The following is a 16,416-nucleotide window of genomic DNA, read 5'->3' on the forward strand; positions in this document are numbered from 1 at the left end:
CAACAAAACTAAACAGATTAATTACCAGTGAACAGGTAAAGGCTGAATCCAGGTTGTTCACATCTCTTCCAAATGTAAATCCATGGTCTGACAAGAGTATGTAGAACAAAATTGTTCTGAAAGCCTGAGAGAATCTTCCTCTAGTAGTTGATTGGTCTTTGACCTGCCACTGATGTTCCCTAGTTTGATCTCATGAGCCAGCCTGAGTCTATGTCATCAGTTTTGTTGGAACCATCCAATGTAGCCATAATTCAGGGGTGGAGTATATCTTTGTACGACTGAAGCCCAAGATTCAGTTTCTAGTCTCTTTGAAGGATGTGAGGTGAGTAGACTCGTAATGTCCAAGATACTGAAAACACAGTGTTACCCATTATGAGCTAAATGAGTGCCATTGTGGTGTAATGGATAGAGTGATATCCTAGGGCTCTGGAAATCTAGGTTTGAATCCCTGCTCAGCAGTGGCAACTCCAATAAAATAACTTTTCAAATATCTTAAAACTTTATTAGGGTGCTTTAAGTCAGATGCAACTTGGCAGCATGTAACAACAACAGCAATGCTAGATGGGTAGGTGAGATGTTTTGTGTTGTCTAGCTGTAATATGCTGTAATATGTCAGAAAGAAGTACACCGGCATAAGGGTGCTTAATGTCCCGTACTGTCTTTACATAGGTATGGTAGGATCAAGCTACTGTATAAGAAGGAGATTTGCACAGTGCTTTATTACTAAAATCTGTTGTGCAAACATCAGAGCAGGAGACTGCATTACCTTGATGGCATCACAGATCATGGTATTTGAATCTGTGTTGTCAGTTAAAATTGCACCCTGCTTTAGAGTGCTCTTTCATGTCTCTGAAAGGTCAGACTTCAGGCAGTTTCTGTCTGAATGCCTCACAAGTAGAGATGGGGGTATTCACAGGATGACAAGCCTCTCTGTCAGGTCGCAGAGTGGCTAATCAATTGCAGAGAACAGCGCAATAGAAAGATGCTGTTGCTGTGCCTGCAGCAGCAGCCAAACACCAAGTGGATGTTCTTTATTTCCACCTGCGTGGAGGTATTTGTGTTCATCTACGAATACGAATACCCCCATCTCTACACACAAGTAAACTTGTGAATCTATCTCATCCCTTTGGCTTCTTGTAGCAAAATAGACTGGGGGGAGGGGACATACTGTACAGTGGTGCCTCAACTTAGAACTTAATTGGTTCCAGAACTCCGGTCATAACTTGAAATGGTCGTAAGTTGAAGCACATTTCCCATAGGAATGCATTGAAATGCAATTAATCCATTCCGGCAAAAGAAAAAAAAATTTGCAAAATCAGAACACTGCAATAACCCTCAGAAACGCAATTAATTCATTCCGGCCAAGTGGGGGGGGGGGGGGAGAAAAGCAAACAAACCATGCAAGACCCTTCAGAAATGCAAAAAAAAGCAAAGCAGAAGGCAAACAAACTATGCAAGAACCTTCGGAAATGCAAAAAAAGTAAAAGCAGAAGGCAGACAAACCCTACAAGATCCATCGGAAATGGGGGAAAAAAAAGCAAAAAGCAAACAAACCCTGCAAGACCCATCGGAAATGAGGGGGAAAAACCCAAAAAACAAACCCTGCAAGACCCATCACAGCATAGAAACATAATCCCACCACCCAGCCCAAAACCACGCTGCAAAACCCACCCAGAACAGTTTTTTAAAAGTAAAAAGCAGCACCTTATCTTACCAGGCAGTCTGAAGCCTCCTTCAATCGCACTGTCTCTAACTGCTGGGGCAAAAGAGCTACAAAGAAGCAGCCGCCACCAACGGTTAGCAATTTTAAGTCCCCGCCTTTTTCCCTGCCTTTTTTTTGGTTGTAACTCAAAGCTCCAGTCACAAGTTGAAGCAACATTTTTGCGGCCGGAGCTGGTTGTAAATCGAAATGGTTGTATGTCAGGACGTTCGTAAGTCGAGGCACCATTGTATTGCATTATGTTCCAAAAACTGATGCCAGTAATAGAAAATCTGTTCTGTGTGATTCACTAACAGTGACTCTACTAATGAAGCCCAGCATTTTACTTTATTTGTAGAACATAAAAATAAACACATCAACTGCAAGACTGAATGAACTTGTTTTGTTAATGATGGTGTATAAAATATGAACACAGAGAAAATGATTGTTACCACTTCGGCAGTTTAATTAAAGTCCAAGTCAAGAGGCAATAGTAATCGATTTCTAGTGTTTACTAAAATAAGCTCTTTTTTGCAGCAGAACATCAACTTGCTGAAGTTAGCAAGACGCTGCCTGAAGATACATGATCCAAAATTTATTTTTGGCTTGTTTCTCAAACTCAGATTGTTTGATCTCATTATGTTATTGTATTCAGTCTTCTGAATCCTTTATACATCCTTGATACATACTGAAGAGTTTTTCTCCTGTCAGTTTTCATTTTTGTTGCTTAAGTATAACTATCTTTTGCAATTGTCCCATAACAGTGTGAATAGTATTACTGTTGCGTAATAATGCTGCAAAAGACTTACTGGTATTACTTGAATTATAGATTGTCAGCAATAGCTGATAGGTGCTTAGATTAGATGATGGCTGAATAACTCCACATACTCTTGATTATATGTGGGAATTGCGTGTATATATGTGTAGAACTGGGAAACCCTGGCCTATTTACAAGGTCAGTTGCAAAAATAATCTTTCTTTCATATCTCTTTGGTGCACTTTCTGTGTGTGTGTGTGTGTGTGTGTGTGTGTGTGTGTGTGTGTGTGTGTGTTTATATGTGTGTGTGTTTATATGTGTGTTTTAAACTTATCCCTCAGAGCCTTGCCCATGTTGAATGACTTCTGTTTTACCAAAGTTACTGTTAGTTTGCAACCTTGGTATTTTATCTCTGCCTTTCTTTGCAGTGTTCAGATTAAAGAAGGAGAGAAGACAGGTTTAATGAAAACCAGAAGCCTACTCTCCCCACTTTGCCAATGTTATTCCTCCATAACCTACCAAAACTAGGACTATAGGGGAGTGATTCTCCTTTGTCAAACCTGGTTTCTAGCACTGCTTTTTGATCCTAGGCCATGTTTTATTATCCACATAATCCTGAGGTAAAGAGTTTGACAGAAAGCAGCTCCTTATTTTGTAGCATACTTCTAAGATCACTGAGACCCATATTCCCATAGGTTGCAAGGCACTCACACATGCACACAGAAGTATTTGTATTGATGCACACACGTACAGCCAGCCTTCCTCTGCCATCCCACACTTGAAATCTGCAACAGTGTGAAGAGTAGAGCCATCCTGGAAGGTTGGATGCCAGGATAAGTACAAACATTGAGATCTGAATTTTGCAGCTGCCCTTTATCTCTGTTCCTATTCTTATGTATAACATGATTCCCACGCATACTCCCAAGTCTATTAAACCTGTTTCCTTACATAGAACAGGTCCCAGTCATTTGTAAGTGCTCTTCTCCTACACAGAGAGCAGTCATGGAGCAGCTGCAGCTCACAATTCATTGGTTACTAGGAAACAAGAGAACATGATATGATTGGAGCTACATATGCTGTCATTGTAGTAAGCAATTTTAACCATGCAAGTGGAGCTTAACCTGTACCGTGCAGATATAGATTGCAGGGATCAGAAAGCAAAATTCTGTATGAGCACTTCTTTGGTGAATAGGCGAAAAAAGAAAGGAGAGGAGGGGACAGCAGTTGGGAGGAGATATCTCAGCACCCGTAGCAGAAATGCTCACTTACTGAGAGTGAGCCAGATTTGACCTTAGGCCCCTGACTTAGATAATTGCGATTCCATAGTAGGAATTTGCTGTTAACTTGGAGAATTTCTGAAATATGTATACTGAATTGAGTTCCACAGAAAGATGGTTGGAAGTAAATGCATTGAATTAAACAAAATTAATTTTAGAATTGGTTACATGCAGACCTTATTATAATTTTGTTTATGAGTGCACGCATTCTTGATCTGTAATATGTCTGTGTGTTCCTCCACATTGCTAAACTGTAATTTGGGCACAGGTTTGACTTGAGAACTGAAGCAAAGTCACTTACTGTGCTAGTACATCAGTCCTTACTATTTTTTTTTTGTATTTTTATCATATTTTTGCTCCAACATGAAATAGTTCCAGATCACCTTAGCTCTAACAGTTTTCATTTAGGCATCCTTCAGTCTCGAAAGAATATGGTAACGTGCTCTGTATGGAGGACTTGGAACAGCATCTAGTTTGGCTGAGAAGGCCAATTCGAGAGTGACAATCCCTTTCACACTGAAGACAAATACAATCTGTCCCCTGTCCAGCTCCCTGATTTTGTTACTTTCGGGATTGCCTCTTTGCCCCAGCTTGCTGGACAAGGGTCTCTTCAAATTGGGAGAGGCCATGATGCATCGCCTGCCTCCAGGCTAAACGCTCAGATGTCAGGGTTTCCCATGTGTTGAGATCCATTCCTAAGGCCTTCATATCCCACTTGCAGATGTCCTTGTATCGCAGCTGTGGTCTCCCTCTGGGGCAATTTCCCTGCATTAATTATCCGTACAGGAGATCTTTTGGAATCTGACCATCAGCCATTCTCATGACATGCCCAAGCCAACGTAGATGTCGCTGTTTCAGTAATGTATGCATGCTGAAAATTCCAGCTCGTTCTAGACTACTCTATTTGGAACTTTGTCCTGCCAGGTGATACCAAAAATCCATTGGAGACAACGCATATGGAAGGTGTTCAGCTTCCTCTCCTGCTGTGCACAAAGGGTTCAGGACTCACTGCAGTACAGGAGTGTGCTCAGGACACAGGCTCTATAGACCTGGATCTTGGTATATGTTGTCAGCTTCTTATTGAGCCATACTCTCTTTGTGAGTCTAAAGAACATGGTAGGTGCTTTGTCAATGCGTTTATCCAGCTTGACATTTAGGGAAAGAGTGTCAGAGATCATTGAGCCAAGGTACACAAAGTCATGAACAACCTCCAGTTTTTGCGTGGAGATGGTAATAGAGGTCTGTATAATAGAGCTCTATAAATATATATTTGTTTACCACTAAAAGCTACAGGTACTGATGTAGACTGGATGTATTTCTGAAAAGAACTCATAATCACACATAGATACAAAACTGCAATTCAAAAATCTAGGATAGGTACTTTCCTGGAAAACATATGTTAACCCCTTTCCCAGGAATTTCCTGGGAATAAAGTTAGGAGAGTGAGAGAATGACTGTCTCCTACTTTTTTTCAGTAATGCCTCTGTAAACCTAACACGTAACTGAAATTCTGAAAGACAAAATGTTCTTGATTTTTTGGTAAACTCCTCTTCATTTTTTCTAACTACTAGTGTTTTGATTTTTTCCTCTTTTTCCCCTCTCTCTCTTCTTTTCTTGTTCTAGAGATGCTTGTGGAGGATTGTGCTCACAGGGAGATGATTCCTCATGAAGTCTCTGGATCCCCTTCAGAAATCAAATGTGACTTTCCGCTTAATAGACTGAAATCAGAGCCAACCAGGCAGTGAAGCCACAGAAGTGAAGGGCAGGGGCCAGTGAAAAATGAAATCCAACCAGGAAAGAAGCAATGAAAGCCTTCCACCCAAGAAACGAGAGATCCCTGCCACCAGCCTGCCTTCTGAGGTTAAGCCATTGGTTCTGGCAAGTGAAAACCACCGTGCAGATAATGTAACATGGCTCTCAAGTACAACCAGCAGCCAAAGCAGCACAAGTGGATGGAACAGGCCTGGTGGAATCTCTGTGGAGGCTGGTTCACAACAGGGAATAGGTTTACACAAATCATTATCTACAGGAATAGATTATTCCCCACCTAGTGCTCCTAGGTCTGTTCCAGCCACTGCAACACTTCCCACAGTGTACCCATCTGCACTCTCACAGGCAGGAACACCCGTTTCCCCTGTGCAGTACACACATCTGCAGCACACTTTGCAGTTTGTTGGGCCCCAGTACAGTGGACCATATGCCGGATTCCTCCCTTCCCCACTGATCTCCCCAACAGCTAGTTCTGCAACCAGCACAGCAGCCTCTGCCACTGCTGTTGCAACCACTCCATCCCAGCGTTCCCAGCTGGAGGCATATTCTACTTTGTTGGCCAGCATGAGCAACCTAAGCCAGCAGGGACACAAAGTTGAGCCACATCTAGTCAGGACACCTGGACTGATCACTGCAGGGTCTCCTCCACCTACCCAACAAAACCAATATGTTCATATTTCCAGCTCTCAGAGTGTTGTCAGAAATGTTTCTCCTCCAGCTATCCCAGTTCATTTACATCCCCACCAGACCATGATTCCTCATGCATTTACCCTTGGTCCCTCCTCCCAGGTGGTGGTGCAGTATGCAGATTCTGGTGGCCATTTTGTCACTAGGGAGTCCACCAAGAAGTCTGAAAGCAACAGGCTGCATGCTATGCAAGCAAAAGAAATCATGAATGGGGAAATAGAGAAGAGTAGGAGATATGGCATCTCACCATCCTCAGAAGTAAATCTTGTCAAATCAGGCAATAAACCATCTCCTCATCATTGTGAGGCCAGGCATGTGGTGGTGCACTCGGGTCCTGCTGATTATATTGCACGGGATTCCACCAGTGTCCGGTCCTCCATAATGGTAGTCCCCAACAGCAACACACCTACTGGAGACATGGAGGTCCAACAAGCTGCCAACAGAGAAACACCTCCTTCAACTCTCAATGAAAAGGGAAGCTTACATTTGGGAAAAACAGTCCACCGATCCTATGCTTTATCTCCACAGCAGACTGTGGGTCATGAAGGGGTGAAAGCAGTCGCCACTTTGTCCCCTCACACAGTCATCCAGACCACCCATAGCACCTCAGAGCAGCTCCCTGTTGGGTTGCCTGCTGCGGCTTTCTACACTGGGACTCAACCACCAGTCATTGGCTATCTGAGCAGTCAGCAGCAAGCCTTTGGGTATCCTGGAAGCTTCCCACAGCACTTGGTGATCCCTGGTACTCAGCCCCTCTTAATACCAGTAGGCAATGCAGATATTGACTCCTCAGGGGTACCACCTGCTATAGCAACATCATCTCCGCAGTTGGCAGCAGTGCCTCACACATTTGTCACTACCACCATTCCAAAAAGTGAGAATTTCAATGCTGAATCACTAGCAAGTCAGACGGCTTACCAGGCAGCAGTAGTGCAGGCCCAGATACACCTCCCCCTGGTCCAGCCAGTACCTTCTTCAGCAGCAGCTCCTCCTACACTGCCTCCTTACTTCATGAAAGGGTCTATCATTCAGTTGGCCAATGGAGAACTGAAGAAAGTAGAAGATCTAAAAACTGAAGACTTTATACAGAGTGCAGAAATTAGCAGTGACCTGAAAATTGACTCCAGCACGGTGGAAAGGATCGATGACAGCCATAACCCTGGCATTGCCATGATACAGTTTGCAGTCGGAGAGCATCGAGCACAGGTAATAGGTTTGTGAGGGTGGGCGAGGGCGTTATTGGGCAAGTGGAACTAATATCTCTGCTTACAATGTTTTAATGCTGTGAGAGGAATGATTGGCTAACAGGTGAGTCAGTTATTGTCATGGTGAAAGGATTGTCCAGAGTTATGCCAATGACAAAGGAATTGGGTTTTGAGCGAAATTTTTGCATTATGAATCACCCAATGACTTACATAAAGAATGGTCCAGAAATATAAATTATATGTGACTTAAACATGCTTAAACACGTACAGTATTACATTTTTATAGCATGCCCCAGTTTTGTGCCCTTCAGTTGCACTAACCTGCATGGCCAGTGGTCAGGGATGCTGGAAAACATTTTATTAAAGATATTTCCCATGCAAAGGTTCCCTTGACATTTAGTCCAGTTCTTTGATAAATAACACAGACTGTCCCACAGTTCACTGGAACAGAAGTCTAGTGATGTTCCACTTTTCAGTTGCTGTTCTTCTTCCTCCATGATTCAGCACTTTGTTCTTCTGTTTTTAAATGTTGAATTAATATTGCCATACATGCTATGAGTGCCTTACTAAGCCATTCTGCTAATTTGTTTTATCAGAAGCTATAACCTAACTACTTCCTGATCTTGTAGTCTGACTGTTTTGTGACTTGCTTCTGAAGGTTCTTTTCACTCATTCCCCAGGACACCACAACAATTTATTTAGGTGTCATATTGGTTAATTTGCATAAATTCTGCACTAATTGAAGTTGGGTGATGGGAGACAGAGAATAAGAATATTAAATTATCTGTGCTTGGAGGAGGAAGTGTATATGTATGAGAAACATGTAAAGATTAAAAATTAAAACAGAAAAAAAAACTGAAATGGGAAGACTATGACAAGGATTTTATTCTAAGTGTATCTAGAATGCTTCGACGTGTATATGAATCTCTTTGGCTTTGCCTCAGATTTCAGCAAAATTCCATGCAACTGATGAATGGATTCTAACTAAAGATGGGAATACTTGTATACGAATACCCCCGCACTGGTGGACGTGACGAGGGACCGGCCTCCTAGGGCTGGACTGCCTACTCACTCATCTGTCACTGGCTCTATTGTCTCTTCCAATTGCTCGGGAGCTCCCGGTCGGCTATCCACTTGTCAGCTTGGCAGGGAGACTCGTCTTCCTTCCTCCTGCCAGGAGGATAGTCAGTCGGGAGCTCCAGAGCGACTGGAAGGGAGAGCGGAGCCAGCAGTGGACAGGTGAGTGGATGGTCTGGCCCTAGGGGGACGCCCCCTCGTCACATCCACCTGTGCATGGGGTAATAGTATACGAATACCCCCATCTCAATTTCTAACAAATGTTAAGGAGAATTGTTCCCATGCTTCACCATGCCCATACTTCTCTACATAATTTTATAGCCGTTTCTGTTACTGTATATGTGGAGAAAGAGTTGTCTTTCTGCTAATCTCTTAGTGATCAATACAGTGAATATGTGAGTTATAAGCATTTAGCATTCTATTACCTGTTCATTGACAGTTCAATGAAACACAGAGGGAGGGAGGGAGGGAGGGAGGAAGGAAAATAATTTTAAATGTTTTTGCATTGAGGCAGCTTTTGCTTGGAGGTCCTGCTCCAAATGAGCAAAATAGGTGTGGGCCTGTGGGTTCAAACTTCCGGAATTCTGCCTGGGAAATTCTTATAACATTCTGGGAGCAGGAATACAGTACAAAACAAAACTGAATAGCACATCCCTTGCAAGTATGGCTGGGAAAGCTACATTCCCGGACAAGAGTGCTGATTTTTCCAGTGTCTGTAAGAGTCCCTCCAATCTTCCCTATATCCATTGCCTAGGTAAATTAAAGTAGCACATCAGCCTTAGCGAGAACAATTGCACAATCTGGGTTTTTTCAATAGCAATCCCCTCTTTTTTCAAAAGGAACCCAAGGGAAGAACATAAGAAGAGCCCTGCTGGATCAGGCTACTCCAGTTTCCTGTATCTCATAGTAGCCCCACCAGATGCCTCTGGGAGCACATGAGACAAGTAGATACCTGTCTCCTGATACCCCTCCCCTGCATCTGGCATTTGGAGGTACCTTCCTTTGAAGCCTGGAGATTATACATCCCCATCATGGCTTGTAACTTGGACTTTTCCTCCAGGAATCTGTCCAATCCCCTTTTAAAGGCCAGATGCTATCACCACATCTTGTGGCAAGGGGTTCCACAGACTAACAATACGCTGGTCAAGAAATATTTTCTTTTATCTGTTCTCACTCTTCCAACACTCAATTTGAGTGGATGTCCCCTGGTTCTAATATTGTGTGAGAGGGAAAGAGCTTCCCTCTATCTACTTTATCCATCCCCTGCATAATTTTATACATCTCCATCATGTATAAAAGGTTCTCCCTCAGGTACCTTTCCTCTAGACTAAAGAGCCCCAAATGTAGCCTTTCCTCATAAGAGAAGTGCCCCAGCCCAGTCATTATTTTAGTCGCTCTCTTCTGCACCTTTTCCAGTTCCACTATGCCTTTTTTGAGGTGCAGCAACCAGAACTGTACTCAGTACTCCAGGTGTGGCCTTACCATTGTTTTGTACAACGGCATTAGAATGTTGGCTGTTTTATTTTCAATCCCCCCTTTTAATGATGCTTAGCATGGAATTGGCCTTCTTACTGCCACCACACACTGGGTTGACACTTTCATCAAACTGTCCACCAACGCACAAAGATCTCTTCCCTGATCCCTCTCAGACAGCTTAGAAGGAAGGAGAAGCTGCTGTGGGTCTGACCAAAGCTAGCTTCTAAAATCAGCCAATCATTCAAAGATTCCTAAAGGTCAAGTAGGCATTGACAGTAGTTCCTTGGAGGCTTTAAGGAAGTTAGTCAGATGGTAATAATGGGTACAAAGAAATTTCCAAATCAGACTTTTTGTAGTGTTAGGGGGTCTGAACTTACAATGTTCACCTGTTTCAAGTATGCATTTTGGCAAAAGATGCTCATTTGCTTTTGATAAACAGCTCAGACTAGTGGTTAGTAGCTGGAAGGAAGAATTATTGTGGAATCCATATCCTACCATTGATTTAAGTTAAGGATATTTATAAATCAAAGACACTTTAGTTCTTCAGACATGTAAGCCATGATTCGTTATTGCAAGCCGCCAAGGCTTTGAGCTCTTGGAATCCATACTCCTCTTCCTGTATACAGTACTTGAGAGGAACAAGTCAGAAGCTTTTGTTAATAGCATCTGTAGAATTCTCTCACACAGGAGAGTCACATGACATTCGCATTACTTAATCTTCAAACATCAGGTTAAGTCTTTCATCTCCTGTCAGTAATTTAGTGTGTTAACTTGTCATTTTTTGCTTTTACTACTTAGTGTTTATTGTTGCTCATGTAGTTAAGTATTTTGATTAAGGTTTGACTGATTGATTTTTCTGGTTATGATCTGTGATTTGTTTTGTGTTTATATAGTTGCATACCATCCTGAGATCATTTGCCAATTGGTCTGTAAATGCAAATAAGTAAAGTGGGGCAAACCATATTTTGCTGCTTTGTCCCAAATCAGCAAACTATGCTTTGAGCACAGCAGCATCCAAACCAAAGTTTGATCCTGGTTTGTGCAAACCAGAAATAGAAGTTATTAACGTTCATTCACATATAGTACAAAAAAATTAAGTTTGCAGGTCTGAGACTTGTGTCTGTTTATGTATTTTGCCATTATATTTGAATGTAGCCACTATATACCTTATCAAACCAGCTTGAGTTTATCAGAGGAGAGCAGATGATAGATGACATTGTATCAAAAACAGGCTTTTCTGTCAGAGACATCAACCTGTGGCAGCTTTACTGAGAGTAGAGACGGAGGGAGGTATATTGAAACTAAAAGGCAGACTTAGAATATTTCCAGCCCATTGTACTTAAGAGATTTTTGCTCGTTATTGATAATAAAAATGAGATGTCATCAAGTTGATTCTGATTTATGGCAACCTTTTGCACAGTTTCCTATGTATAGAGCACTTAGAAATGGGTTACCATTTCCTTCTTCTGGGAACAGTGCTTTGGGACTGTGTACCTTGCCCAAGGCTTCAGGAGCTGATGGTTGTCCCAGGAAGCAGCGTGGGGAACCAGGCGCTTGACCTCTGGCTTCACAGCCAGGTACAGAACTCTCAGAGCTACTAAGCCAGGTTTGCTCATTATTAGTTATTTTCATTATTACATATCTTGTAATCTGTACATTTGTTTTTACAGCAATCTGACAAGAATAGGTCCCACACAGTCCTTTTTAAATGGATGTCTTAAATTGAAATGTGTGCCATCCAAGGTCACCCGTAGACATATATCTATGTAATATATAACAGGTTTTGTTCTGTCTGAATGCAACAAACTGCAACAGGAAATCAAGTAAAACCACTAAAGGGTGAGCCAAACATGGTATAGTTCTTAACCTACCTCAAGCAGAAATAAGATGACACACTTTACATATATGCTTCCATGAATTCCTCCATGCTGATGGTTTTTAAACTGTCACATGCTTGTGCAAATCACACAGATAGGTTGTATGCAGTTCATTCTATGAATGTTAGGAAATTGATCTTGTAATAGTCCTAAGAACACAAATTGGATATGTGGTGGGCAATATTCATTCTAATTTTCCACCAGTGCTGAGTGGAAAATTAGTGGAAACCCCATGACGTGCACACAAAATTCCATCCGTGACCAGAACCAAATGAGCAGCAACACTGGGTGTACAGCACCAGTACAGCACTCCACAGCTTAAAGAGAATGTAGGTGGTGGGTCTTGGAGTAATTTGTCAAGAGAAGATGGGAGCTCTTAGGTCAGATCTGTAAGATTGGCCAAGTTGAAGAGACATATGGAGGGAGCAAGATAAAACCTCTATCCAAACTCCATTTAAAAGTGTGGGGTCTGCAGTATTGCCTGATATAAACAGAAAGGGGGGAGGAGAATAAAAAATTAACCCAAGCTAGAAGAGCAGGCTCAACAGGTAGGTTGGTTGCTGGTGCGTTTATTTATTTATTTTTTTCAGATAAAGACTGAAAGGAAAGGTTCTGTATACAGGAAGAGAAAAATGTATTGGAGAAGAGTGGGTAAATGATGTGCATCATAGGGGACACCAGAAGAAGAATATGTGCCTTTTGAATCAGTGGTATCTCTGACCAGAAGGGACAGATGGCACAAAGAAGAGGTGATTGCAGAGTTACGGAAAGGTTCAAGAGTTCCTAATGTTGGAGAGTCTAGCCCAGACCTTCTTAATCTAGGTTTTGAGTGGGTTTTTTTTCCTCCATAGATATATCTTTCTTCTTCTTTTACAAGCTCCAGAACTGACCCTTATCATCCATAGTGCAATAATGTGAACATTTCCCCCACCTCATACAGCTGTTAAAAGCTATGTGGCCTTCCCAGGAAAATAGGGAAACAGATGGGATTTGCAGGCTATTCCGTGCAGTCTGGAATGTGTTTAGTCGTTTAGTCGTGTCCGACTCTTCGTGACCCCATGGACCAGAGCACGCCAGGCCCTCCTGTCTTCTACTGCCTCCCGGAGTTGTGTCAGGTTCATGTTGGTTGCTTCGCAGACACTGTCCAGCCATCTCATCCTCGGTCGTCCCCTTCTCCTCTTGCCATCACACCTTCCTAACATCAAGTTTTTTTCCAAGGACTCTTTTCTTCTCATGAGATGGCCAAAGTACTGGAGCCTCAGCTTCAGGATCTGTCCTTCCAGTGAGCACTCAGGGTTGATTTCCTTTAGAACTGATAGGTTTGTTCTCCTTGCAGTCCAGGGGATTCTCAAGAGCCTCCTCCAGCACCACAATTCAAAGGCATCAATTCTTCGGCGGTCTGCTTTCTTTATGGTCCAGCTCTCACTTCCATACATCACGACAGGAAAAACCATAGCTTTGACTATTCGGACTTTTGTTGGCAAGGTGATGTCTCTGCTTTTTAGAGGTGTTTTGTTTTGTTTTGTTTTTTTTGCCTGCAGAGAAACATAGAACATACAGTGCTTTCTTGAGCAACTGATCACATGGCTCATTTTAGTATCCTTATGACTTCTCTTACTGAGCGACTATTATCCCTTGTGCCAGCAGCAGAGGTATAGCAGAAGCAAATTCCTCTGTTGTGTGTTTTCTCTCGCCCTAGGGATATCATCATTGCAGTTAAAAGTGGCACAGTGGGAAAAGTTTTCCTTTCAGAAGCAGAGAGTGCCATCGTCTGGTAGAAAAAATGACGACCTCTCACCGCTGAAGTGTGTGTGCCCTTACGCAGAAGCTTATCAAAGTATAGCTGACGTCATCACACTTAAAATACTCCACCAGCTGTGTTTCTCACAAGAGATACTTCCAGAATTCAGAGCAAGTCACGTAGAGATATGATTAAAATGTGGATTTAATTTAGGTTTCCTCTAGATTCCAGGACTTGGATCCTTTCCCAGACCAGTCATGTTCCTTTGTAGTAGCAGTTACTCTAGTGAGGATTTCCTATGATGTTGTTGCTTTTTGCTGTGTTGTTGGCCTAGATGGCTTCTTTTATGTGTTTTATTTGAAATATGGACCATATTGAAAGATGTATTGAGTACTGTACATGGATGTACTGAGTACACACAACCCTTTCTGTTTAAAATAGATAAAATTTATGTAGTATAATCACTAAAACTGGGAGACAAAAGGAGTCTGGTTCATATGTTCCTGCAACCCAGAACTCCTTACAGAAGAGATGTCTCTAGGGCTTTAGTCAGTGTCTTCCTTAAGTCTCCACTGCCTCCGTCTTCTCTTGCTACTGCTTCAGACATGCCAGTGTGTCTCATAGGAGAGCAGCCAGAATCTCTTATTTGTGTATGTTCCTGTCTCATATTGGAACCCCCCCCCTTAAAAACAGGCAGAAGTTAAATGCAATTTAGAGCTCAGTTTACGTGGCAGATAAAGCCAAACTGTTCTGAAGGACTGATATATTATGATTGCTTTTTTAAAAAAAAAAGTTTCAAGAGCAGTTTGTTGCATCAGAAACAGGAGAGTAAAACCTTTTAAGACCATGATTGGGTGACATGCAGCTCAGTCCCCCTTTTTGCACCCCATACCTCCACAAAATAAATCACTGTCTCTTAATTAGCCCCACAAATTTTAGGTGCTTTTGCTTATATGTCTGTGTCTTCTTGATCCTCCAAAGACAGCTCTGTGGTACAGGATATTCTGGTAGTCTCTTGCTTGGTAGAGAACTGCTACAGTTGCTGCCAGATTTTGGTTACAACAGCAAATTTGACTGTGGTTGCCAAATTGCAGAGTAGCTGCTGCAGCAGCAGCAAATTCAAAAGCAATGTGGTCCCAGTGGGTGCTTTTGGGGGTTTCACTGAATGGAATAGGTTTTATATGGATACAGTCCATTTTATCAGATACATGAGATATTATCTTCTTTTGGGAGGAATACAGAAACCACAGGGTTGAATACTGTATTGGGGAATTTTAAACAGCCAGATCAGGAGATTAAGAAACGAACATCAGCCTCATAGTGATCATTGCCAAAACAATAGCTAGCTGGTAGTTCATGAGCCATCCTTTCCTTAATGAGCTGATTAATTCAGATAGTGTCTGTTCACATCACATATATCTGTCAGATGTCTGTGTTTCTATATTCCTGCATTCGATTTCTCTCCCAGCTCACTTTTTGCACACTGATACATTTGATGAGGTGTGATGGGTCCATGAATCCTTATGCCACAACATAACTAGGAGGTTTGACTCAATGGCCTTGCAGGCCCTTAACAATTCCATGATTCTATGATTCTATAATCTGCAAAAATGAGATTCTGAACCAGGCATCTCCAAATAGTACTGAACAGAACTCCTGTCCAGAACCTTAGTGAGCTGCTTCCAGTCTTTGTAGACAGTAAAGAGTTAGAGCAGGGGGTCAGGGAACTTTTTAACCTTTACCCCCCCCCCAAAAAAATGTATATACGCCAACATTACCCCCTTGACAGGACACTGATGTAGCGTGTGAATGCAGGTATCTATATCAGCCCCCCTGCGTATTTTAAGGATGCCAGAACTGTCCCAAGCTCTACTTTAACAGCTTCCACATGAGGCAAAAAACGGAGCCAACGTTCGGCCACTAATATAATAGTTTCAAGGGATCACAATTGTTTCAAACTGACTGCACAGGGTGAAACACCTGCTCTGCCTGCCACCGTTTAGCCTGGCCATATTACAGGTTTGAAACCACTTCTTTTCCTATTCCACATGAACAACACTGACACAAAGAAGAAGCACTTTAGCGTCACGTGTGAACTGTCACTTCTGAAATCAAGCAGAGGATCTTAACTGCCATGTCAAAGGGAAGGGAAGCCAGGACTACCCTGACACAGGAGGTACCCCAATTCCCCACACACCCCATGGATTTTACGTGGATTAGTGTGATGGGCAGAAAAGGGAGACAGGAGGCATGTGGGACAAAGGGAGATAAGGGATGAAAGGAATCGGGGAGGGGGGCACACGTTACCTCTCAGCCTACCACAGTCACCATTCCCGCCGCATCTCCCGCTCTTCCATGAGAGCTCAGTGAGAGCAACAGGACGACCCGTCCCTCTGACTGCAGATAAGCAGCAAGGGAAGGCAGCAGTGCCACAAAAATCTTCGGAATGGGAAGGAAGGAGGAAAAGCGCAGGCAGCCACCCGGACCAATTACAAAGCCATTCCCAACTGCACAGCCCCCTCCTCCTTTTACCAGGAAACGTCTGAGAACGGAGGAGAAACGACAAGGGATCGGAACTTAAGGCTCCTCTATCCCCTTAGGGCTCTTAGACTCTATGATAGTTGTTACTCTTCCCCTCCCTTCGCAGGAAGCGGGTAAATTCTTTGCGAGGCATGCTATCAATTCCACCCACAATACCTGGGGGTAATGAGGACAGTCACACTGCCGCGACTGTCCTCATTACCCCCAGGATTTTCATTTTTACCCCATTTAGGGTAAATTACCCCTGTTCTCCAACCACTGAGTTAGAGGGAGAAATTTCTGGCTCAAAAGTACAAGGCAGCATCCTTC

General features: G+C 42.7%; 1 protein-coding gene across 31 annotated transcripts in view; it reads left to right on the forward strand.

Moving 5' to 3' along the window:
* ATXN1 (ataxin 1) overlaps window positions 1-16,416 on the forward strand; it is a 303,188-nt gene that overhangs the window by 271,853 nt on the left and 14,919 nt on the right. For all 31 annotated transcript variants that reach the window (XM_078393465.1, XM_078393470.1, XM_072998646.2 and 28 more), the window contains one exon: window positions 5,357-7,396. In XM_078393465.1, the coding sequence (XP_078249591.1) occupies window positions 5,513-7,396 (1,884 nt within the window). In that variant the 5' untranslated portion in view covers window positions 5,357-5,512. The remainder of the gene's footprint in view (window positions 1-5,356; window positions 7,397-16,416) is intronic.

Source organism: Pogona vitticeps, chromosome 4 (genome assembly GCF_051106095.1).
Source record: "Pogona vitticeps strain Pit_001003342236 chromosome 4, PviZW2.1, whole genome shotgun sequence".
NCBI classification, from domain to species: domain Eukaryota; kingdom Metazoa; phylum Chordata; class Lepidosauria; order Squamata; family Agamidae; genus Pogona; species Pogona vitticeps.